We start from the raw sequence: 24,663 nt of genomic DNA on the forward strand, positions 1-24,663 counted from the left end.
CTGCAAATTCCTGTTGGTAAAATATCTAAGAGATGCAAGCAAAGGGTAAGGACCTCTAAAGACCACATCAGACGCGGCTGTGAATCAGGTTCAAAGCCCTACATTGTACCTCTATAACTTAGATTAATCGGCTGCTGTAAATCACCCTTCGTGCAGACGGATGCCAGGAGAATCAAAGGAACTTGAGGGGGATGTGAGAGAGAATAGGTTACAGGGAAATAGATGGGGGAATGGGATTGCTGGGATTGCTCTGTGAGCCGGCATAGACTCAGTGGGATGAATGTCTGTCTTCTATGTCATAAGAAAACATGAGAAACTTCAGCTCCTCCTCCCAGCTTTCCAAAATCTCAATCCTTTTTCCCAAACTCATCCTGAAAGAACCTCATTCTCTCCTGTCAATCTCCTCCACATCTCAGTTCAATATAGCCTCGACCCTTCCTCCCACCTCATTCCTAAGCAGAAACCTCAAATCCACTTCGCTGCCTCTCCCCCAAAGTTCACCCCTCCCTCTAGAAGGACCACAGGGTGTGAGATGAGGATTTGGTTTATGCATATTGTTATGGTCCAGCACTTGCAACTTAAAGATAATGACTGCAGACACAAACAGAAGTGCTGGGAGAACTCGGAGTCAAGCAACCTCTGTGGAAAGAGAAATTGTTTTGTGTCAGCAACAATTCCTCAGAACTGGGGGGAGAGAGGAGGGGTCACAATTTTCAAAAGCAGAGTTGGGGGGAGGAGTGAGGTGTAAGACAAAAACCTTGTCTATATGGAGATGGAGTAAGTTAAGACAGATCAGGTGATGAGCATTAGGACTGACCGTTAGCGAGACATTTTAAAGAAATGGGGTGAGAAAGGGGCATCCTGCTTATTGTGCTTATCAAAGGTAGTTTTATTTGTTTTCCACAATGACTACAAATGTTATCATGGTAATAAAATTGCCTTTAGACGCTGTGACCTTGCTCTTCACAAACACCGACACAATGTACATTTGACACATTGTACACCGACACAATGTTCACCGACACAATGTTCACTGACACAATGTACACCGACATAATGTACACTGACACATTGTACACTGACACATTGTACACCAACACATTGTACACTGGCACATTGTACACCGGCAGATTGTACACCAACACAATGTACACCGACACAATGTACACCAGCACATTGTACACAGACAGATTGTACATCGATACAATGTATACTGGCACAATGTTCACCGTCCACATTGTACATCGATACAATGTGCACCAACACATTGTACACGGACACATTGTATACTGACACATAGTGCACCAACACATTGTACACTGGCACATTGTACACTGGCACAATGTTCACTGACACAATGTGGACATATCAGCAGGTTGATACCAATTGCATTGACATAGATATCTTGCAGGACCTTGAACCCAAAAACCGGTGATCAATGAAGTGTATATATTTGCAAATGAAAAGAAAATTGCTGTAGTTGTGGAGAGTGAGGAAAGTTGTCAAAGGATATAGATCAGTTGGAAATTTGGGCAGAGAAAAGGCAGATGGAGATTAATCCAGACAAGTGTGAGGTGGTGCATCTGGGAGGTCAAATGCAGGAGGAAAATATACAATAAATGGCAGGACTCTTAGGAGCATTGATGTACAGAGGGATTTGGGGGTATAGGTCCATAGCTCCCTGAAAATGGCAACAACACAAGTAGATGGGGTGGTAAAGAAGGTGTATGGCATTTCTGCCTTCATCAGTTAGGGCGCTGAGTATAAAAGTTGGGAAGTCGTGTTGCAGCTGTATAAAACTTTGTTTAGGCCACATTTGGAGTGTTGTGTGCAGTTCTGGTCACCACACTATAGAATGAATGTGGAGGCTTTGGAGAGGGTGCAGAAAAGGTTCACTGAAACAGGTTAACTGCTTGTTGTTACATTGCTATTTGTGGGATCTTCCTGTGTGTAAATTTGTTGTTAAATTCAGAAAATACATTAAAAAGTACTTCTTTGCTTTGAAATATCCAAGGCTCAAAAAAGAGGAGTTCAAGTTGCAAGTAATTTTTTATCAGTACAAGTTATTGGTGTAAAAAGTTCTGTATTGTTTCCCTTTCCAAACCCAACTGGCTTCCTGTGTGAACCCATGAACAAAGGGAGTGATTCAAATAGTTGCAGGTGTACATTGTGTTGGTGTACAATGTGTCGGTGTACATTGTGTCGGTGTACACTGTGCCAGTGAACAACATGTCGGTGTACAATGTGTCAGTGTACATTGTGTCAGTGTACATTGTGTCGGTGAACATTGTGTTATGATTTCGAAACTAGAATCATTTCATTACTCAAGTGGGAGTCGATTTCCTTGTTAGTTTATATGAAAGGTCACCGAGATTCTGTCACGTTGATGGAGGGAAATGAGGAAGGCAGGTACATCTCGCCCAGAGGCAGGCAGGTACATCTCGCCCAGGGGCAGGGAGGTACATCTCGCCCGGAGGCAGGGAGGTACATCTCGCCCGGAGGCAGGGAGGTACATCACTCCTCATCGTTGGCTATTGAAGTCCCAATGAAGTCACAGAATTTCTGATGCCTGTTAAAGATCTTACACAAGTTTGCACTTCCTGAATGTCAGTCCGCCTCCTGCAACATGCTTCCACATCACAAGTCCTTCATCGCAACAACTTAAGATCGATTTGAGACATAAACTGGTAAAATAGTTCTGGATGGTGCAGTCAGTGTGAATATGTGAATTATTTCCTTTTACCTAGTGATTATAAGATGATTCCTGGTCTAAGAGGATCTTGATGCTCATAAATACTCCTGCACAGTGTACACATGCACAATGTACACATGCACAATGTACACCTGCACAATGTACACCTGCACAGTGTAAACATGCACAATGTACACCTGCACAATGTACACCTGCACAGTGTAAACATGCACAATGTACACCTGCACAGTGTACACATGTACAATGTACATCTGCAGTGTACACCTGCACAATGTACACATGTACAATGTACATCTGCAGTGTACACCTGCACAAGGTACACATGCACAATGTACATCTGCACAGTGTACACATGCACAGTGTACACCTGCACAATGTATACACATGCACAATATACACCTGCACAATGTACACATGCACAATGTACATCTGCACAGTGTACACATGTAGTGTACACCTGCACAATGTATACACATGCACAATATACACCTGCACAGTGTACACATGCACAGTGTACACCTGCACACATGCGCAATGTACACATGTACATTGTACACACGTGCAATGTGCAAGTATACAGTGTACACATGCAAAATGTACACCTTCAGTGTACACCCACATATCCATTGTACAAATGTATAATATACCCCTGAAAAGTGCACATGTACACCACACAATGCACACATGTAATCATCAGCAGTTTTACAGTACTCCTCTTGAGAGATATTTAATTTCACCACAGCACTTTATGTGAATTTTAGACTTTTGATGCAGTACAAATGATGAAAGGTTGGGCAGCAACTTAATGCCTTGCTGCAGCCTCTGAGTGTGTATCAATTTTCAATCATCATTTCATAAATCGAAACCCAAAGGCCTTAATGAAATGAGCAGTGTTGACGGAATGCAATTCTCCATTGTGGATGGAGATGCTAGTTAGTTCAGTCATCTTGAAATGAGGCTGACTCACAGACCTCTGCCACAACTATTTTTGACCTCTTGACATCTTTGCTTGTCGGCTTTTCCAATTTTCCAGATTGGTAATAATGTGTAACCCAAACTCCCTGGCTCCATCTGGTCTCTCTACTGCCCTCTTCTCCTTTATCACCATCCTTACTGCCCACCTATCTGAACAAACACCTCTTTGATAGCCTCTCCCTTGACACAATACCCAGTTTGCTGTCTTTGTAAGCAAGAGCCTTGGCCAGTTTACCAACAGAGTTGGAGGAAACTGCAGGTGAAAGGCCAGGTGCCTGAACCACTGCATCACGCGGCTAAACACGTTGGCACTGGACGCAAATTCAAAAACAACTTACTCTGGACGCTGGAAGTTGGAAACAGAAGCAGAAAATGCAGAAAGTACTGATCAGGTCAGCCAACATCAGTAGGTAGAGAAACAGTATTAACATTATAGGCCATTGACCTTACATACAAGTTCAACCTTGTGAGTTTAAGCAAGCAGAACAGGAGATTACTGAGTGCAATCACCGCACTAGCATCCCGAGAATAGCACTGCACACAGTGGGGGAGTAAATGCATATAGAGGTTTGAGCTATAATGAGGTTCAACCCACAGGCTCTTGTGTAGTTGTTTCTTTTGGAGCTTCTAGCACTTGTGCTTTGTTAAATAATCAGTGTTTGAAACAAGCCTGAACAGGTCCACATACCAGATATTTACCTATTGCTTTTCTTCTTGTTTTTGCAGATACCTTATGAATGTAAGTTTTGAGGGAAGGAACCTTTCCTTCAGTGAAGACGGGTACCAGATGCACCCCAAATTAGTAATCATCTTACTGAACAAAGAACGACTATGGGAGAAGGTAAGGGCTTTGGAGTTTTTGTTTTGCAAAGAATATTTAATATGCAAATGCAAAAATCATTGACATTTGTGCTGCAAGTTATTCAGGCCATTGTTCCATGATAGGTGAGATGAAGAGTATTTATTATAATCCCTTTTACCACCCCTGCTGTCTTGTGGGTTATGACATGTCAAGTGCTCATCCAAGCACTGTGTGAGAGCATGTGTGTGTGTTTTTTTATATATTCATTCAAGGGAGGTGAAGTACGAGTGCAATATCGAACTCAGAGGTAAATGCTGAGAAACAAGTGTGTTTCACAGGCCGAGCCAGCATTTAATTGCCCATCCCTGGTTGCCCTTGAGAAGGTGGTGGTGAGCTGCTTCCTTGAACTGCACAGTCCTTGAGGTGTGGGTACACCCACAGTGCTGTTATGGAGGGAGTTGCAGGATTTTGACAGTGACGGTGAAGGAACGGCAACATATTTCCAAGTCAGGATGGTGTGTGGCTTGGAGGGCAACTTCCAGGGGGTGGCGTTCCCCATGGTTCTGCTGCCCTTGTCCATCTAGCTGGTAGAAGTGGTGGGTTTGGAAGGTGCTGTCTGAGGAGTCTTGGTGAGTTGCTGCAATGCATCCTGCAGATGGTACACTCCGCTGCTACTGTGCGTTGGTAGTGGAGTGAGTGAATGGTGTGGATCGGCTTCCTATCAAACAGGCTGTTATGTCCTGTATGGTGTCGAGCTTCTTGGGTGTTGTTGAAGCTGCACTCATCCAGGCAAGTGGAGGGTGTTCCGTCGCACTCCTGACTTGAGCCTTGCAGATGGTGGACAGACTTTAGGGAGTTAGGGGGTGAGTTACTTGCCGCAGGATTCCTGACCTCTGACCTGCTCTTGTAGCCACATTGAGTAAATGTCTACTCCGGTTTAGTTTCTGGTTGAGGTGTGTGTATGTGTGTGTGCGAGAGTTTGTTTGTGTGTGTGTGTGTGTGTGTGTGTATGTGTGTGCGAGAGTTTGTCTGTGTGCGAGAGTTTGTGTGTGTGTGTGAGTGTTTGTGTGAGTGTGTTTGTGTGTGTGAGTGAGTGTGTAAGTACATGTGAATGTGCATGGGTTGTTTGAAATAAATTCAAGCAATAATCCAATAAAATCAAAATTACCACTACAAGAATGCAAGAAAATAGGAGCAGAAATAGGCCTCTCAGCCCCTCACACCTGCCCCACCATTCAGTGTGATCATGGCTGATCTGTCCCAGGCCTCAAGTCCTATTCTGTACCAATTCCTCCTAACCCTCAACTTGCTTATCGTTCAAAAATTTATCTACCTCCTCCTCAAATACCTCCAATGATCTAGGCTCGACAACTCTCCAGAATAGAGAATTCCAGAGATTCTGTGAGAAGAAACTCCTTTGCACCTCCATTTTAAATGACCATCCCTTTATCTCGTAACTATATCCTCTCATTTAAGAATCTCCCACTAGAGAAAACATCTTGACATTACCCTGTCATGCCTCCCAATGATCTTGTATGTTTCTGTAAAATCACCCCTTATTCTTCTAAGCTCCAAAGAGAACATGAATGTGCAGAGAATGGAGAGACATGGACATCGTGTAGGCAGAAGGGATTAGTTTAGTTCGATTAGTTTTAAATAGTTCAGCACAACATCGTGGGCTGAAGGACCTGTTCCTCTGCTGTACTATTCTATGTTCTAGAACAGATTTAATTTCCCATGACAGAACAATCCTCTCATGCCAAGATTTAGCCTGAAGAATCTCTCTACCTGACTGCCTCCAATTCTACTATCCTTTTTCAAATAAAGGGACCAAAACTGTGCAGTGTACTCTAAGTGTGGCTTCACTAATTCCCCCTACAATTGTAACAACACTTCCCTATTTCTAAACTCCAACCCCTTGCAATAAAGAGCCAAAAATCTAATTTAACTACCTGCTGCACCTGCCTGCTAACTTTTTGTGATTCGTGTCGAAGAAAGAGGAGCATTCCATCAAAATTATCCTCGGCATCTATTGTCTGGTTAATTCCATCCACCCCTAGTATTATCATAAGCAACGAAGAGCTCAGGAATGGATTTGGTCATCAAGACAGAAACAGTTCTCTAGCTCTTCACCGTTCTGTCCTTTTTCAGTCTACATTGCAATCCATTTGGCACAATTTTCCTACTTGCATGTTCTATTTATATCTCTTTGTAATTTAATGCTTCCACCTACTCGGCTAACAATTTTTGTCTCACAGCAAATTTACATATGTGGCCTTCTCTTCCATCATCCTAAGGCACTACAGACAGATGAATAATTGAGGCTCCTACAGGGATGCTCATAACTGTACCGAGTAATGCCCAGTATCCCTTTTCTGTCTCTGACCTATCAAACAATTTCCTAACCAGGGTAATAAGTTATCTTGATGCCACGTCCTTCCAAATACATACCTTATTTTAATAAATCCTGTTTGAATCTCTTTTCTCATGTTTCCAGAGATGTTCTGAATTTCCACAAACCTTTGCCTGAGGAATTGCTGCCTAGTTTAATTGTGAACAACAGGTGTAATTTTAAGATCTTTGTTCACCTTTGTTCTTGACCGATCCCACTGAAGGAACCAGTTTGCCCTTTTTAAACATCTTACACCTCTAGTATGTTTCCTCTCGACTGTTGATTCTCACGGGAAGCCTGTGCAATCGGTCGGTTCTTGTAAACTTGAGCCTTTAAACATGAAGTCCAAGCAATTTTTCAATTCAACATTCTGTAAACTTATTACGTAGAAAGATTTACAGGGATGGGGTTGTTGGGGAGGGAGGTGTGGAAAAGTAATCCCCTTCCAGCCACATGTACCACAGACTGAAATATGAATTTAAAAATAATCAGATGCTGCAAAAACAGAATAAAAACAGAAAAAACTGTTGTCCAGGAAGTCATTCTTATTCTACTACATGAGTAACCCCCAGCAATTATACAGAGCGCTGCCCTTATCCTGTGTGATAAACAGAGACCAGTTATAGTCACAAAGAGACCAATGTTAATACTCACCTCTCTCTGTCACTGTAATCTCTCACAGCCCTACAACCTGTCGAGTTCATTGAAAAGCAAATGTGGCAAATGCTGGAAATTGGAAATAAAATCTGAAACCACTCAGCAGGTTGGGCCACATCATGGGGATGAAACAAGAGCTGACGTTTCAGGCTGATGACTTTTCATCAGAATTAGGAAGAGCTGGAAGTCAAAGTCGAGTTTATTGTCATATGCACAAGTACATGTGTGCACAGGTGCAATGAAAAACTACTTGCAGCAGCATCACAGGCACATAGCATCAGATAAGCAGCATTCACAAGAAAAACATAAATTAAACGTACCCAATTTTTATAAGAAAGAACACAATCAGAACGAAAAAAACCCCACAAAGTCCATTTTAGTGCAAAGTGATGAAAGCACTCACAGCGTTGTGATTAGGGCTGCATTAGGGTTTTAAGTTACAGAGAAGATGGGGTGGACAGAAACAACTGAAGGGATGTCTGTGATCGGGTGGGGACGATGAGAGACTGAATGGCACTAAAGGCGTGGGTGCCATCAGAGAGAGGGTGACGGCATGTTAATCGTGCAAAGGACAAAGAACAAACAATGTCAGAACTGTGTGGTACAAAACAATGAAGCTGCTGGAAATAAAAGAGAATGCTGGAAATACCCAGCAGTTCTGGTTGCCCCATTACAGAAAGGATGTGGAGACTTTGGAGAGGGTGCAGAAGAGGTTCACCAGGATGCTGCCTGATTAGAGAGCATTAGCTATAAGAAGAAGTTGGGAAAAACTTGGATTGTTTCCTCTGGTGCATCGGAGGCTGAGGGGAGACCTGATAGAGGTTTATAAAATTATGAGAGACATAGATAATGTGGAGTCTTTTTAAGGTAAAGTAAGGTAAGGTAAAGTAAGAGTCTTTTTCCCAAGGTAGAATTGTCAAATACTTGAGGATATAGCTTTAAGGTGAGAGGGGAAAAGTTTAAAAGGAGATGTGCGGGGTAGGTTTTTTTACACAGAGAGTGGTAGGTGCCTGGGGTGATGACACATCTGTGGTGTTTAAGAGGCATTTAGACAGGCATGTGAACATGCAGGGAATGGAGTGATATGCAGGCAGATAGATTGAGTCCAATTTGGCATAATGGTCAGCACAGACATGATGGGCCAAAGGGCCTGCTCCTGTGTTATACTGTTCTATGTTCTATCCAGTCCACAAGGATGACCCTAAGCTTCCAGTTGCCATTGATTTTCGATCCTGCCCCCACTGTGTCCTCTCTGTCTTTGTTCTCTTACACTGTTCAAATGAAACCGATCCCATCTTCCCACTGGGCGTGTTACAGTCCTCAGGGGCCAACACTAAATGCAACAACTAGGATAAACTACCTTTTCAGATTGTATCAGAACCGGTCTGTTTTGATGAATGATTATCAATCTTTAATGTTAATAAAGCTCTCTCTACTGTCTGCCTTGTTGGGTATTTCCAACGTTCTCTTTTACTTTGGATTTTAAGCAGCTGCGGTGTTCTGTATCACCCGCTTCCAGCACCTTTTTTTCTCTTCTGTAATCTCATTCACTTCCTTCTGTTGATGCCTCCTTCAGACAGATCCTCACTCACCACCCTCTCTCAGCCTGCACCGCCACTGCTTGTGTCATTCAGTTTCTCTTGATCTCCACTGTATCACACACATCCCCTTGGTTCCCTCTCACCCACTCCCCCTTCTCTGGAATGTCAAACTTTTGAGTTCTAACCTTTCCTTATTCTGCTGAAAGGTCATAAATGTGAAACATTAACCCCGTTTCTCTCTCCACAGATGCTGCCTGGCCTGCTGAGTGTTTCCAACATTCTCAGTGTTTACCTCTGAGTTCGATATAGCACTAGTACTTCACCTTTTCTGGCCTGAAGCTCTGGATTCTCACCCCCTACTCCCCACCCACCGCCCCCACTGATTATCTGAATACCCCTCTCTCCTCCATAAACCTTACCTCCTTCAACACATTTTGATCACTTTTCCTAGAATTGTCTTGTCAGATCTCGATTGGAAACACTATTGTGTAGTATTTTGGCACTTTACCATGTTGAAGATGCTGAAGAGATGCAAGCAGAGGTTCTTGCTGCTGCTTTTCCAACTGCATAAATAAACTCACAGGCAGCATTTCAAATACTGGGCACTTGGCACACAACAGGTATAATAAACTTTGCAACAATTAAATAGGTACAGGCTTTAATAAAGAGGTATATTATTTAACTTAAATAGAAATAATAGTTTATGATAGGTGGCAGCTTTGAAGTGTCTAATAAAAAGGATACTTCTCATTGAAATGATCAGTTTCATAGTCTCCAGGTGGAATGCAGAAAACAGGACAATATAATGAGAACCTTTTCAACTTTACAAACGCGGATCCATTAAGTGTTGTTGAGTTTGACAGCGTGTTAGTCTTTAGCTAACTGACTTGGACTGGTGAGGTCATTGAAGAGTCTGCATCTGTATGTGAAATGGGTTTAATGTGGTTCATGTATTCTGTGCAACAACTATCATGGGAAGTGTGTCTCTGGAGAGATGAAGGGACGGTGAAGATTCTGACTTTTCTGCCTCCTCAGCCTCCTGAATTTTAGAAAATAATAACCAAGTTTACATATTTCAAATCTAAGCAGATGTTGTTGGACGTGACCAGATGTCCGGTGGATGCTGACATGATATTGTTTAAAGAGGAACAGGATTCCTGTCAAACCTTGCTCCCTCAATCAACTTCCACTGCTGTTTGTGAGATCTTACTGTGCACAAAATGGAAACATATTTTCTTGCCCGCCACAGCTACTGTATGTTGAATGTAAAGCACTTTGAAATCATCGAATCAGGGCACTAACATCCTGAGAGGAGGCATTTAACCCCACTGCGCCACAAAATCCTGAAATTTTGCAAAGTCACAGAGGTAATTGCTGACATTTTGCATTGCACTGCAGAGCCCGTTGCACAAGATTCAAGCGCGTATTTTTTTAGGAGTGACACCACAATTATAACAATACCTCAAATTGATAAAAAGGTACAGTTCCTCCCCAGGTGACATCAGGCCTCTTGTTCCTGTGAACTGTTTGTAACCTGAACAGTTCGCAAGTCAGAAATGTGGCCACAAACCGTGTTCCCAACCCGCAGAAGATGCTTGCAGCCCTGCAGCAGCCGGCAAATCCATCCCGCCGGTCTCTCAAACGTGCGATTGTATGTACAGGCTGACCATAAGTTGGGCATTCATAAGCTGGGAAGGACCCGTACCAATGTTCTCAATGTGCTACCAATATGCAATTTGCCACAAATGATCCTTAATCTATGACTCTCCCACTATATCGTTCAAAACACAGTAACATAGACTCCCAAAGTACTTCACAGCCAATGAAATACTTCTTGGAGTGTTGTCACTGCCTTAAGATAGCACAGTCTTTGGTCAATGGAGGACAAGGATATTTTAAGATCAAGACCTCAGACTGCCACAAAACTCGCAGACTACTAAGCAGCAGTGATCCCTGGCTTCTTATGTGCTTCTGAGACCTGGTCTATGTACAGCAGGCAATTCAAGCCACCAAGGCAACCTCTGTAAAAATCCTCCAAATTCACTGGAAAGCAACATCAGCACCCTCTCCCAGGCCAAAATTCCAAGCATTGAAAGCTTAGTCAGTTGTCCCATTGGGCATGCCTGATACTAGACTCCTGAAACAGAGACTCTATTCCAAGCTCTGTTGTGGGAGGAGAATGCCAGGTGGACAGAAAAAAAATGATTCAAGGATGTGCACAAAGCTTACTTGAAGCAATGCAACATTCCCGCTGAGTCCTGGGAACCTCTGGTCCATGACTATTCATAATTGTGAAGGTGCATTCGGGATGATATTGAGGACCTTGAATCTGTGTATTGGGAACACACAGAAGGGCAGGCATGGTAGTGTAGCGGTTAGCGTAACGCTATTACAGCGCCAGTGACCCGGGTTCAATTCCGGCCACTTCTGTAAGGAGTTTGTACGTTCTCCCCGTCTGCGTGGGTTTCCTCCAGGTGCTCCGGTTTCCTCCCACATTCCAAAGACGTATGGGTTAGGAAGTTATGGGCATGCTATGTTGGCACCGGAAGTGTGGTGACACTTGCGGGCTGCCCCCAGAACATGCTACGCAAAAAAAAGATGCATTTCACCATGGGTTTCGCTGTACATGTGACTAATAAAGCTATCTTATCTGTAAATTGGTAACTTGGTTTATTATTGTCACATGTACCGACGTACAGTGAAAAACTTTGTTTTGCATGCCATCCATACAGATCATTTCATTACAACAGTGCATTGAGGTAGTACAAAGGAAAACAATAACAGAATGCAGAATAAAGTGTTACAGTTACAGAGAAAAAGCAGTGCAGGTAGACAATAAGGTGCAAGGCCATAACAAGGTAGATTGTGAGGTCAAGAGTCCATCTTATCATGCTAGGGGACCATTCAATAGTCTTATAACAGCGGAATAGAAGCTGTCCTTGAGCCTGGTGGTACATGCTTTCAGGCTTTTGTATCTTCTGCCTGACGGGAGGGAGGAGAAGCGAGAATATCTGGGGGTGGGTGGCGTGTTTAATTACTTTACCGAGGCAACGAGAAGTGGCAAAAGGGGCTTACCACGTCACAAATTACCCACCTGCCCTCCTCATCAGCCACCTCCTGCCCCATGTGTAAAAGAGCCTGTAGTTCCCACATCAGCCTCATTAGCCACCTCAGAACCTATGAATAGTGGAAGAAACCTGTCCTTGATCCTGAGGGGCTCATTAAGAAGAATAAGGATGATAAGGATCATGACAAGTGACTTGTACACAGCATTTTCCCTCAGACAGCAACATGATGCCAACAAGATCATCTCTTTTGGTGATGCTGATTGAGCGATAAGTGTAGCAAGGACATGAGGGAGAATTCCAGTGTTTCTCTGCACATGTCATGGAATAACTTTATGCAACAAACAATCTGCTGGAGGAACTCGGCGGATCGAGCAGCATCTGTTGGGGGGAAAGGAATTGTCAATGTTTCAGGTCAAGACCCTGCATCAGGACTGAGAGCAGAGAGGGGAGATGGCCGGTATAAAGAGGAGAGGGGGAGGGGTGAGACAGGGGCCAGTCGGTGATTGGTGGACCGAGAACGGGTAGAAGGTGACAGGAAGATGGAGCCAGGATGGGGGGCGGCAGGTGAGGTGGAGTTGGGAAACTGAGGGAGGCGGAAGCGTGCCCTCTTCTTGTTACTACCATCAGGGAGGAGGTACAGGAGCCTGAAGATCCAAACTCAATGATTCAGGAACAGCTTCTTCCCCTCTGCCGTCAGATCTCTGAAGGGTCCATGAACCCACGAACACTACCTCATTATTCTTTTTGTTTTTGCACTATTTTTGTAATTTATAGATTTTTATGCCTTTGCATTGTACTGCTGCCACAAAACAATAAATTTCACATCATATGTCGGCGATAATAAATCTGATTCTGATTCTGACAAAGAAAAGCATTCACTGGAGCCAAGTGGGGGGAAGGGGAGGGTGAAGCTGGAGGCAGCTGGGAGGGTGATAACCAGAAACACAAAGGCTACCAGTGCTGGAATCTGATTAAGGGAGGTGACAGTGGGGAGCATTAGGCATTTTATGTCTGTCTGAGAGAATAGATAGGAGTTCAGTTTAACTCCTCATTTAAAGGTTCACAACAACAAATGAGGTGGGGAAGGGGGTGGATTAATGCATAAAATGGATAGGGGGGTGTCTAATTAACAGGAAACAGAGAGTTGGGGTAAATGGATCATTTTCAGATTGGTGATCAGTAACCAGACTGGTACCACATGGATCAGTGCTGGGGTCTCAACTATTTCTAATTATATTAATGGCATGAATGAAGGTTCGGAGTATACTTTAGCCAAATTTGCTGATGATACAAAGATAGGTGGGTTAGCAAGTTGTGAAGAGAACACAAAGTGTCTGCATAGGGACAGCGAAAGGTTAAGTGAACGGGCAAGAGGTTGGCAGATGGAACATAATGTGGGGAAATGTGAGGGTGTTCACTTTGGAAGGGAGAATGGAAAGGCAAGATGTTATCTAAATGGAAGGAGACCACTATTGTGGTACAAAGGGATCTGGGGTCCTCGTACATGAAATACAAAAAGTTAGCATGCAGGTGTAGTAATTAGGAAGGTAAGTAGAATGTTGGCCTTTAGTGCGAGGAGGTATGGTGTAAAAGTCCGGAGGTTTCGATGAATATTTAAGGAAGGATATGCTTGCAATGGAAGCAGGGCAGAAGAGAATAACTAGCTTGATTCCTGGAATGTTGAGCGGCTGCGACAATACTCAGAGGTGTGTTATTGAAACATAAAGGATTCTGAGGGGAATTGACCGGGTGGATGCTGAGAGGATGTTTTCCATAAGCGGGGGGTACCAAGAACGAAAGGGCAGGGTTTCAGAATAAGGGGTCGCCCATTTCACGTGAAGCTGGGGAGGAATTTCTTCGCTCAGGGGGTTGTGACTGTTTGGCATTCTCGACCCCAAATAGCAGTGGAGGTTGAGTCATCGACTATTTTCAATGTAGATTCCTTGTGTCCAGATCCCTCAAAAAGGACTTGAGCTGACGACGTTCTGACTCAGAAGCAAGGCTACTACCAAATTGGCCAGTGCTAACATTGTAGTTAATGCAACAAACTTCATTTTAAATTCCACCAATGCCGGTGGCAGTCCCAGGCAGGGAGTGAGGTCCACAGGGAACGCTGCTCAGGAGATCATGATTGAAGTAGATGGAACTCCTTGGAGCCGAGATACCCAACCAGTGAGTGCCCCTGACTGAGGGAATTAGCCCCACTGTTTGATTCCACATTAATTTGTTCCGCTGCTTGCATGTGCTATTGACCAAAATTTCATGGCTTGTTCAGAATGGGAAGCCCACAGAAGAAACAATTCATAAAACACTGAACATGAAACAATACAACACAGGAACAGGCCCTTCAGCCCACAATGTCTGTGTGATAATGATGCCAGTTTAAACTAATCTGTTCTGCATGCACATGATCCATATCCCTCCATTGCCTGCATGTTCACATGCCGATCTAAAACCCTCTTAAACACCACTGCTGTATCTGCTTCCCCTACCACCCCTGGCAGCATGCTCCAGGCATCTACCACTCTCTGCAAAAATGCTTGGTCCGCACATCTCCTTTAAACTTTCCCCCTCTCACCTTAACGCCATGCCCTCTGGTATTTGATATTTCTACCCTAGGGAAAAGACTCTGGTTGTTTACCCTATCTGTGCCTCTCATAGTTTTATAAACCTCTATCAGGTCTCCCCTCAGCCTCCGATGCTCCAGAGAAAACAACCCAAGTTTGTCCAACATCTCCTCATAGCAAATGGCTAACACCGAGGGGGCATAATTTTAACGCGATTGGAGGAAGGTATAGGGGGGATGTCAGGGGTAAGTTTTTTTTACACAGAGGGTGGTGGGTGCGTGGAACGCACTGCAGGCAGAGGTGGTGGAGGCAGATACATTAGGGACATTTAAGAAACTCTTAGATAGGCACATGAATGATAGAAAAATGGGGGGCTATGTGGGAGGGAAGGGTTAGATAGATCTTAGAGCAGGATAAAATGTCGGTACAACATCGTGGGCCGAAAGGCCTGTACTGTGCTGTAATGTTCTACGTTCTCTGTTCAAATACCCTCTAATCCCAGCAGGATGTTGATAAACCTCTCCTGCACCCTGTCCAAAGCCTCCACATCCTTCCTGTAATGGGGCGACCAGACCCAATTCATTCTGCTGTCACCCATGGTCAACTGACTGGTTTCTTACTTACCTGTGTGCAGGTTGGGAAGTGGGAGGCGAAGAGGCTGACCATGAAGTATCACGTCTGGCCCCGGTACTACTTGTTCTCAGAGTCGGAGGAGGAGGACGACCACTTGAGCATCGTCACGTTGGAGGAGGCTCCCTTTGTCATTGTGGAGGACGTCGACTCGCTGAGCGGGACCTGCATGAGGAACACCGTACCCTGCAGGAAGCAAGTGAAACCCATGTATGTATGGACTGTCCTGCCCCACTTTTGTGCTTGCTTTGGTAGGGGTCGGGGCTATGGTAAACACACGAGTAGCAACACAGGGTGGACACTCACCCTTTGTAGAAGTACACAAGAGGCAATGATGAGTAAGGGCAGTTTTCTCTCACTGCTAACCAAGGTGAAAACCAACTCCTTGTCTGTAAGGACCCAATATATTCTTTGAGAAGGAGAAGCCTATTTATATAAAAAAGTACTTTGAAATTGATCCTACATAAAGATTATTATGATGTTTCTCTAGAATAGAGATGCTTAATATAGATTAAGTCAAGAGAATTGTAATGCAGTTAGATTTCCATTAGATGTTACATGATGTGTCTATGAGAAATCCTTATCTCTCTGCAGCCAATAAAGATTATCAGTACAAATGAGAGCTCTGAACCTTTGGGTGCTCTCATTTTCTTGTCAGGATTGCAGATTGTGGCATGGCGCCTGGAAAGGAACAGATTGCAAAGACTTCTGCCCCCAGATTCACTTAAAAGTTGCAGCCAGTTGAAGTCGGAGATACTGTATCACTTGAAAGAATATTGTACGGCAAACAAAGGAAGGGCCAATGAGAAAATGCCAAGTTGATCAGGCCTGCTGCCAGAGATGTAGAATGATGATAGTGCAGCTGTGGACTACTCCTGTCCATCAATATGATTGTTAATAGACAGAAAGGCGGTTCAAGGAAGACCAGTGATAAAAAGCTTTCCAACCACAGGTTCTAGGTCACCTGTTCCTCCAAGGTTCTGGTGCATTCAACCCATATCACGAGTTAGTCAAATACCCAAATACTATTTTCTAAAAGAAATCTTGTTTTCTTTTGGCTGAATCAATGCCATTAGCTCCTTTCATATCCCACACCAGCCTATTGCGGAGGCTGACCACACAATTACTGAAATGAAGGGGTATGTTGCCAGCAAGGAGCCTCACAGGATTGGATGCATTGCTGGTTTGCATCTGCCCTGGGCTACATTATTGATTTCATTGCAGAATGAAAAATGTGCCAGGATATAAATCAAATCATCGGATCCAATCTGATCACTTTCCTGATTGCCTCTGCATATTAGATCCAACAGTTCATGTCCTGTGAGTCTGCTGCATTATACAAGGTGAAATGACCCATGCTAGTCTGCATTGTGCAGCCTTTTCTGAGTCTTAAACCAGCAATCACTTCACAGCACTGATCTCATACACACTGCCATATAAAGATTTTGACCTACATTTTATTCTACTGTCTATTTTACTGAGCAATAGCACATTCCACTTGCTGTTATAAATTGGGATCTCTGTTTATACTCCTGAGCCACTTTTTTGTCTCCTGAGAATAGGATGACATGAATATAATAACATGCTAGAGGTCTAAACAGATCCACTTCCTCCACAGAACAAAGCCCCAATGGGTTGGTCACCCTGCAGTTTGATAGATGTTACACTGTCAAACCATTAGGTTTAGGCTAAAATTAACAAATACATTTATTTGAAAATGTAGGGATTGCAAAAGAACAAAACATAAGCCAAATAAACTTCATTTGGTGCAATGGATGTGAATTTCCTTGGATCTGTTTCAGATCCATTTCTGTAATGTTCCCATAATTGGAGTCGAAGCCCTCTTTACATGCCTCTCCAAAGAATAAAATGCCTTCCTGGCTGCCTCACCAGGCACTCAGAAGAACAGAGACTAAGATCTCGGGGCCACTATCCATCCCACTAAGGTTGAGAAGGTGAGGGACGAATTGAATCTTTCAATGTCTAGACAAACAAGACATTAGATACTGTATCTCTAACCCTTAAAAATCGAAGTTGCCAGCTATCCTTTTCTGGATCCACATCTGCAGTCTCTTGTGTCTTCAGCTGTTTCTGGATGTTGGTTAGATTAGTTTCTTTCTCAAACAGAGAACTGTGTGGAGTCTGTGTGGAGAAACAAAATAAGTTACCTTGCTGGAGTAGAGAAGGGTTTGTTAGGTGGAGAAGATTTCAAGCATTAAAAAAAAGTTAGAAATGGAGAAACAGGGACTAAAACAAGGAGTTAAAGGCTGGAATCATGGAGAATATGAGAATGACACAGCAGAGAGGGATTCTGACCTTGAGCTAAATTAAGAGGATGGTTTAAGGGGGAGGAAATCTTTGCTGGGAGACCCTTTGCTTTGTTTTTCATTCTTTGTTCTTCATTACTTCCAGTAATGACACAGAAGGAGGGATGTACATCAAGCGATGCTGTAAGGGATTTTGCATCGATATCTTGAAGAAAATTGCAAAGTATGTGAAGTTCACATACGATTTATATCTGGTGACAAATGGAAAGCACGGGAAGAAGATTAACGGGACTTGGAATGGACTGGTCGGAGAGGTAGGTCAATCACTAAATGGAATTGTCTTAAATGTGATTCAAAATTTGGTCCAAAGCTGGTTAGGGCCCAACTAATGACAACACCAAGATGTGCTAGTGCTTTATAAAGAGGTTAAGGTAAGAAAATACAATTTAAAAAAATGCAATAACATTTAAGTGGTAGAACCTATGGTACTAAAATGTATGAAGGAAACAAAGTAAAATTTCCAAAACATTTGCTGAACTGCTTGGCACTTAACATGTCAAAGAAGTCTAAACCCAGTGTCGGGAGTTCAAAACCTGCAATAACTATGAAAGCAGATGGATTGTTGTGAAAGTGTATTGCTCCCTGTTGTATGTGCTGAATTTGTGATGGAACAATGTATGCATGTTGAACCTTTGAAACTAGATTCTACTGATTTCAGTCCAATTGAATTTCAGAACCAGAATTCAATGTGTATGCAGCACACTTAGCACACATAACCGAGGATGAATTTCTACCCCAGAAGGACAGCTGGTGATTTTTATGGAAGCCTATCTGTCACGCTGTTGGGTGTCACCAACACTGATTATGTGGTTGACTATTGGTGCAAAATGTACGACAGCAAATTGAAAGCACAATTTGCACCTTGTCTGATTTTCTGAGAGAAGTGGAGGCCTGACAGAGTATTTCAAAATTTTGGAGGAGTCTCCTCGAGTGGATGTGGAAAAACCTTTCCATTTTTGGATGTCCATAACAAGAGAATATAGCTATAAAGGTCAAACAAATAATTTATGAGGAATTTCTTTAGACTGAGAGTGGTGGGAATGTGGAACTAGCTACTACGTGGATTGAAGAAGATTGTGTTGTTGCTCGTAATGATTGAGGCATAGATGAGGCAAAAGGGGATAAAGAGGTTCAGGGTATTGGTATTGGTTTATTATTGTCACTTGTGCAAGGTACAGTGAAAAATGTGTCTTGCATACCATTTGTACAGATCAATTCCTTACACACTGCATTCAGGTAATACAGGGTAAAAACAGTAACAGAATAAATAGTAAAGTGTCACAGCTACAGGGAAGTGCATTGCAGGTAGACAATAAGGTGTAAGGTCATAACAAGGTAGATTGTGAGGTCAAGAGTCCATATCATTGTATAAGGGAACTGTTCAATAGTCTTATCACCGTGGGATAGAAGCTGTCCTTGAGCCTGGTGGTATGTGCCCTCAGGCTCCTGTATCTTCTGCCTGATGGGAGAGGAGAGAAGAGAGAATGACCCGGTGGGTGGGGTCTTTGATTATGCTAGCTGCTTCACCAAGGCAGCGAGAGTCCATGGAGGGATGTGAGGGAGCCACGTGGACACCAAACACTAATGTTATTTAGTTGGGTTGAATGTGATGCTTCTGTGCCATAGTTGATGTAATGTGTCATTCTATGTGACAGCCCACCAGGGTGTTATGTGCTAGATCACAGCCCTACGCAACATGCAATGTCACAATGCATCATGAATATTGATAGAGGTGTAAAAGATGATAAGAGGCATAGATCGATTGGACAGTCAGAGACTTTTTCCCAGGGCGACAATGGCTAACATGAGGGGATATAATTTTAAGGTGATTGGAGGAAGATATAAGGGAGATGTCAGGGGTAAGTTTTTTACGCAGAGAGCGGTGGGTGGATGGAACGCACTGCCGGCAGAGGTTGTGGGGGCACATACATTAGGGACATTCAAGAGACTCTTAGGTAGATACATGAATGATAGAAAAATAGGGAGCTATGTGGGAGGTAAGGGTTAGATAGATCTTAGAGCAGGATAAAATGTCGGCACAACATTGTGGGCCGAAGGGCCTGTACTGCGCTGTAGTGTTCTATGTTCTATGTTAAATTGTATCTCAGAACCACTCCAATATGGTTCACATCCAGTGAGTTGCAGGACCCCAGTGTCCTAGCATACAGAGCTGCTAGACTGCTCTGGGGCATTCCCTTTCTGGTTGCTAATCCCACTGGCATTATCAGCTGGTCTGTCTGTGGTCTGTACTGCCTGCGCTGGGGGCTTCCTGATGATTAATAAAGGATGATGGGAGGTGGTTGACTTCTTAGACCCTTTTGTGGGAGACTGGAATCAGTATCATGTTGTCACAGAGCAAAGAAACCGTATCACCCTCTGGGTAACTAATGTTTGATTGGTTAAAGATCATCTGGATAACCTCTCTTAGGTTCTTAATTAATTAAGTGAAGCCTTTCAATGTAACATAAAGTACCCAGGGTGACTTCCCATCTGTACCTGATCCTTGTTGGCGTTGGGCTACAGGAATCTCAGAGGAATTAATCATCTCACATTTACCATTGGCATCAAAACGGCGTGGAGAAATACTTCATAACATCACCCCCTAAGGCCCTGGCCCTCAATTTAAGGCTCAAGGCTCTTCTGCCAGAAGAAGTAATTGCTGTCCAGGCATCTAATCAAGTCCTCGAAACATCTCGAACACCTCAGTGGACCAACGTTATATCTTTATTCTTCATGTGTGGGATCTGCCCTTGTTATTTAATCCAGTGGGGAGGGGTTGTGCCATTTGACCAGAGGGTCACCATGACAGTAACAGTCTTGTTCTTTGTTGCCAGGTTGTACGGAAGCAGGCACACATGGCTGTGGGCTCCCTGACTATTAATGAAGAACGATCGGAGGTGATAGACTTCTCAGTCCCTTTCATAGAGACTGGAATCAGTGTTATGGTGTCACGGAGCAATGGAACTGTATCACCTTCTGCATTTCTGGGTAACTACCGCTTGATTCATCAAAGATCAGGTCATCTGGGTGACCTCTCTTCACTTCTTAATGCATTGAAGCCTTTCCAGGTAACATAAAATGTCGGCACAACATTGTGGGCCGAGGGGCCTGTACTGTGCTATAGTGTTCTATGTTCTATAAGGAATCTAGAATGACTTCCTTTGCCTATCCCTGATCTTCATAGGCCTTGGACTACAGAAATCTCAGAGGGATTAAACTCCTCAGATTTATCATTGACCTCTGATGTTATCACTAGCTTTGGTCCATCAATCAAAAAATAATTTTTAATCCTTTGCTTCCTGCCCCTATATCCCAGTCCCAATTATGGTTCTCTTGTTTGTTCCCAAAATGCACAGAGTCTCATCTTGCTGGAAGCAGCAAAATATGAAACACCAATCCTGTAAATCACATTCCAGTCTGATTTGGAAATAGATCCTGGTCTAGATCCTGGAACACTTTAACCAACAGCAGAGTGGTAACACCTTCACTGGAATGGCTCTGGACTCTCAAACAGCTCCTGAGGACAAGTAGGCATAGGCAGTAAATCCTGGTCTTATCTTCAATGTCTACAGCCCATGAATGTATTAAGCAAAGTCGAGATCTGGATAACTTGCAACCGAGCTAGGCATCTTCCAGCCTTTGAAGTTTCATCCAGGTCCATACAATGAAAGGAGGATCTCAAACTCATGATGCCAGCCTTGCTGATATTGTCCATACCCAGGAAAGAATCTTTTAAAATTTGCCTCTTCCTGCCCATTCATCATTTCATTGGGAAAAGTTTCACCTTCTCCTTTAGAGCCATGTCTTGTGGTAAAATAAATTCAGAATTGCGCATACCCTCAACACTGTTCACTTGTGAAGTTCCAGTGACAGTGGTGGGTTGTGAAAGATTAATGTGGAACATGCTGAAGTTATGGACTCTTACCACTTTATTTTGCACTGTTACAGAACCGTTCAGTGCAGACGTCTGGGTGATGATGTTCGTGATGCTTCTGATTGTCTCGGCTGTCGCAGTTTTTGTGTTTGAGTACTTCAGCCCTGTGGGATATAACCGATGCTTGGCTGATGGAAGGGGTAAGCTGATGCTTCTGCACCATAAACTCTCACCCACTCTGTACATTGTCTGGAAACCTTAATGAAGCCATCAGTCTCTGCCAGAATAGTGCAGCTGTGCTGGGACGGTGACCTCGATTGTTGATCCACTGTGTGGGACGTCAGTTGTAAGAACAAGGCATATTTTTGCAGCTCATTCAGTGTGCACTAGATGTTATCACTTGCTTTTCCTCGTCTGGGCTGGAGTGAGGGAGAGGGGATGGTGTGTTGCATCCCAGCATTTGGTAAGTTTGGGAGGTGTGATGTGGAGTGTGGAACTGGGACCTGGGCTTGGGGTGGGGAAGACTGGCATTTGTGGAGGGGATGGGAGGGGAAGCAGTTTGTGTTGAGGGAATCAGGCACAGGAGAGGGAAGCTCTTTGGATTGGCAGCGTGTTGGGCAGTTTAAGGAGGGGGAGACATAGGCTGGTCTCGGTGCATGGGAGGGCCAAGGATGTGGGTCAGTATCTTGGTTACCTGCATCTCTCCCACTTTGGTGCAGCAGTATTAAAAGCAGATCCCAGGGATGCCGACAACAGGTTCCCCAGGACCCTGTGCTCCATTCCTCCACAGTGCTCCGAAAGGAGTGATTCCAGAGAGAAGACATCATCTCTTGTGGCCTGACACGGAAATTGCATTGGGTTCAAAGTGAATCAAACCAAGAAGTTCCTGGGCAAATTGAGGTGAAATGAGCTGGAAATGATTGTTATCAAGTTTCACTCCAGAAGCATCAATGTTTCATTGGGCAGCACTGGAAGAACAGGGTTGTGCAATACAATTTCCACACATCTCTGGAAACTCTCCCTATCCAGAGTCAGACTTAAATAGAATATCCTGCATTAACCCAATCGTAGAGCAACACTACAGCCTGATCTTCCCAGGTTTTCCCTGCTTCGTTGTAATCTGTTATCAAATTCTATTCATTTGATTCCATGATGTAATTCATTCCTGACAATCTGTCATTCAACATATTTACACCCAGACCTTCAATTAGATTTCACTTTGTAACTTACTCCTGAAGTTGTGTTATTTTATATTTAAAGCTCACCCGCAGTCACTGGATCATTGTAAGTGATCTGGGCAATAAGTCTTGACCTTACCGACTTTCTTATCCTGAACCCTGGGTCATTGTGGTGTTTGGTACACCCTAGCTGCCCAGGCAAAGGCGCAATCTAGTCTCTGTTTCACCTGCTGGTTTTGCTTCACCCAGCAGCTCACTGGAGAGAGGGAGGTGGGGGGTGGGAGGAATGGGTGGGGGGGGGGGGGAGGGGAGTGCCAGACACAGCCGGGACACAGGCAGCTCCTAGCCATCTGGATGTTTCAGTGTTGTGTAGGGGATCTGGTCAGGCTGAGCTTGGATACCTGTCCTGTTGTCGATCAGCAATGTAATGCAGGTGAGGATCTGATAGCAATCAAAGGACACCCCGAGACAAGATAAAACAGAGCTGGGGAAGGTACAAAAGTCTCACTGCAACCTCCAGACCATTGAACTTCCCACCTTTTGTTGTGTGCAGAACCAGGAGGTCCTTCCTTCACCATTGGCAAAGCCATCTGGCTGCTCTGGGGCCTCGTTTTCAATAACTCAGTGCCAGTCCAGAACCCGAAGGGGACCACGAGTAAGATTATGGTGTCAGTCTGGGCCTTCTTTGCTGTGATCTTCTTGGCCAGTTACACAGCCAACCTCGCTGCATTCATGATCCAAGAGGAATATGTGGACCAAGTATCAGGCCTCAGCGATAAGAAGGTAAGCTTCCAACCACTCCTACAATGGTCATGTGATTGAGTAGACACGAGATCTCAAGTGTTGTAGACTCTACAGCAGTAACAATTTAGATTTCCTTGATGCCTCTAACACAACAAACAAGCTGGGAGCATTATGAAGAAAAATTGCCAAATTGTAACATTGAGCAATGAAGAGAAAGATCTCAGGACTGATTCAGGGTTTTGACCCAAAACATCGATGATTCCTTCCCGCCCCCCCCCCCCCCCCCCCCCACCCACGGATGCTGCTCGACCCGCTGAGTTCCTCCAGCAGATTGTTTGTTACTCCAGATTCCAGCATCTGCAGTCTCTTGTGTCTCCAAGAAGTCAGGGCAGCTGAACAAAGGTTTAGTCAGATGGGTGGTTTTGGGAGGGGAGAATGGGGTCTTTCTTTAAGTCATTTATGAGAACAACGTTTATCATCCAACCCTATTTACCCCTGAACTGAGGAACTTGCTGCGCATTTCAGAGGGCAGTTAAGTGTCAACATATTGGGCCTAGAGTCATGTAGAGGCCAGACTGGGGCAAGGAAGGCAAACTTACCTCACTGAACGACAAACCAGATGGCTTTTTCCAACAACCTGCTGGTTACATCACTGATGCTACGTTTTTATTATTTGCTTATCTGAATTCCCCAGCTGCCATGGTGAAGTTTAGATAACTCCAGTCGGTCTCAGGATGCTAGTTTCATAATTTCTGTACACCCATGCCCTGTGAATCTGGCCTCCAAAATCTGTGAAATAAAGGTTAGAAAATGTGCTGAGAGATCAGGCTGAATCAGTGGAGAGAAAAAAGCTGGGATAATATTACAGATGGATTACTTAGAGCAGAATTGGACTATTATCCTATTGGCTGCTACACTACTGTACTCTCTGTGAATTAGTGAGACAAGTCTGTACCTCGGTTAGTGTCAGCTTGTCTTTTCCTCTCTGCAATTCCAGAGGTTTCACTTTGGGTGCAGTTTACTACTGCACCCTGACCTGAAGTAGTGAGTTGGAGAATTTTAGCAAGGTATTTCCAGAGCTAAGGACCAAGACAGCTAAGGGCATGGGTGTCACACGGCAACATGTTGACCTTAACTGAAATGCCCAGCAAGCTCCTTACTTCAGGGTTGAATAGGGTTGGGTGATAAATGTTGG

The 24,663-nt window shown here is 43.9% G+C and overlaps 1 protein-coding gene across 1 annotated transcript in view; it reads left to right on the forward strand.

Annotated features, from left to right (window-relative positions):
- Positions 1–24,663, forward strand: part of LOC127585409 (glutamate receptor ionotropic, NMDA 2B-like) — a 230,217-nt gene that overhangs the window by 191,031 nt on the left and 14,523 nt on the right. Inside the window, exons 4-9 of the mRNA XM_052042834.1 lie at positions 4,415–4,529; positions 15,350–15,555; positions 17,758–17,926; positions 20,507–20,660; positions 21,621–21,746; positions 23,278–23,507. Of these exons, the coding sequence (XP_051898794.1) occupies positions 4,415–4,529; positions 15,350–15,555; positions 17,758–17,926; positions 20,507–20,660; positions 21,621–21,746; positions 23,278–23,507 (1,000 nt within the window). The remainder of the gene's footprint in view (positions 1–4,414; positions 4,530–15,349; positions 15,556–17,757; positions 17,927–20,506; positions 20,661–21,620; positions 21,747–23,277; positions 23,508–24,663) is intronic.

This window comes from Pristis pectinata, chromosome 33 (genome assembly GCF_009764475.1).
Source record: "Pristis pectinata isolate sPriPec2 chromosome 33, sPriPec2.1.pri, whole genome shotgun sequence".
NCBI classification, from domain to species: Eukaryota; Metazoa; Chordata; class Chondrichthyes; order Rhinopristiformes; family Pristidae; genus Pristis; species Pristis pectinata.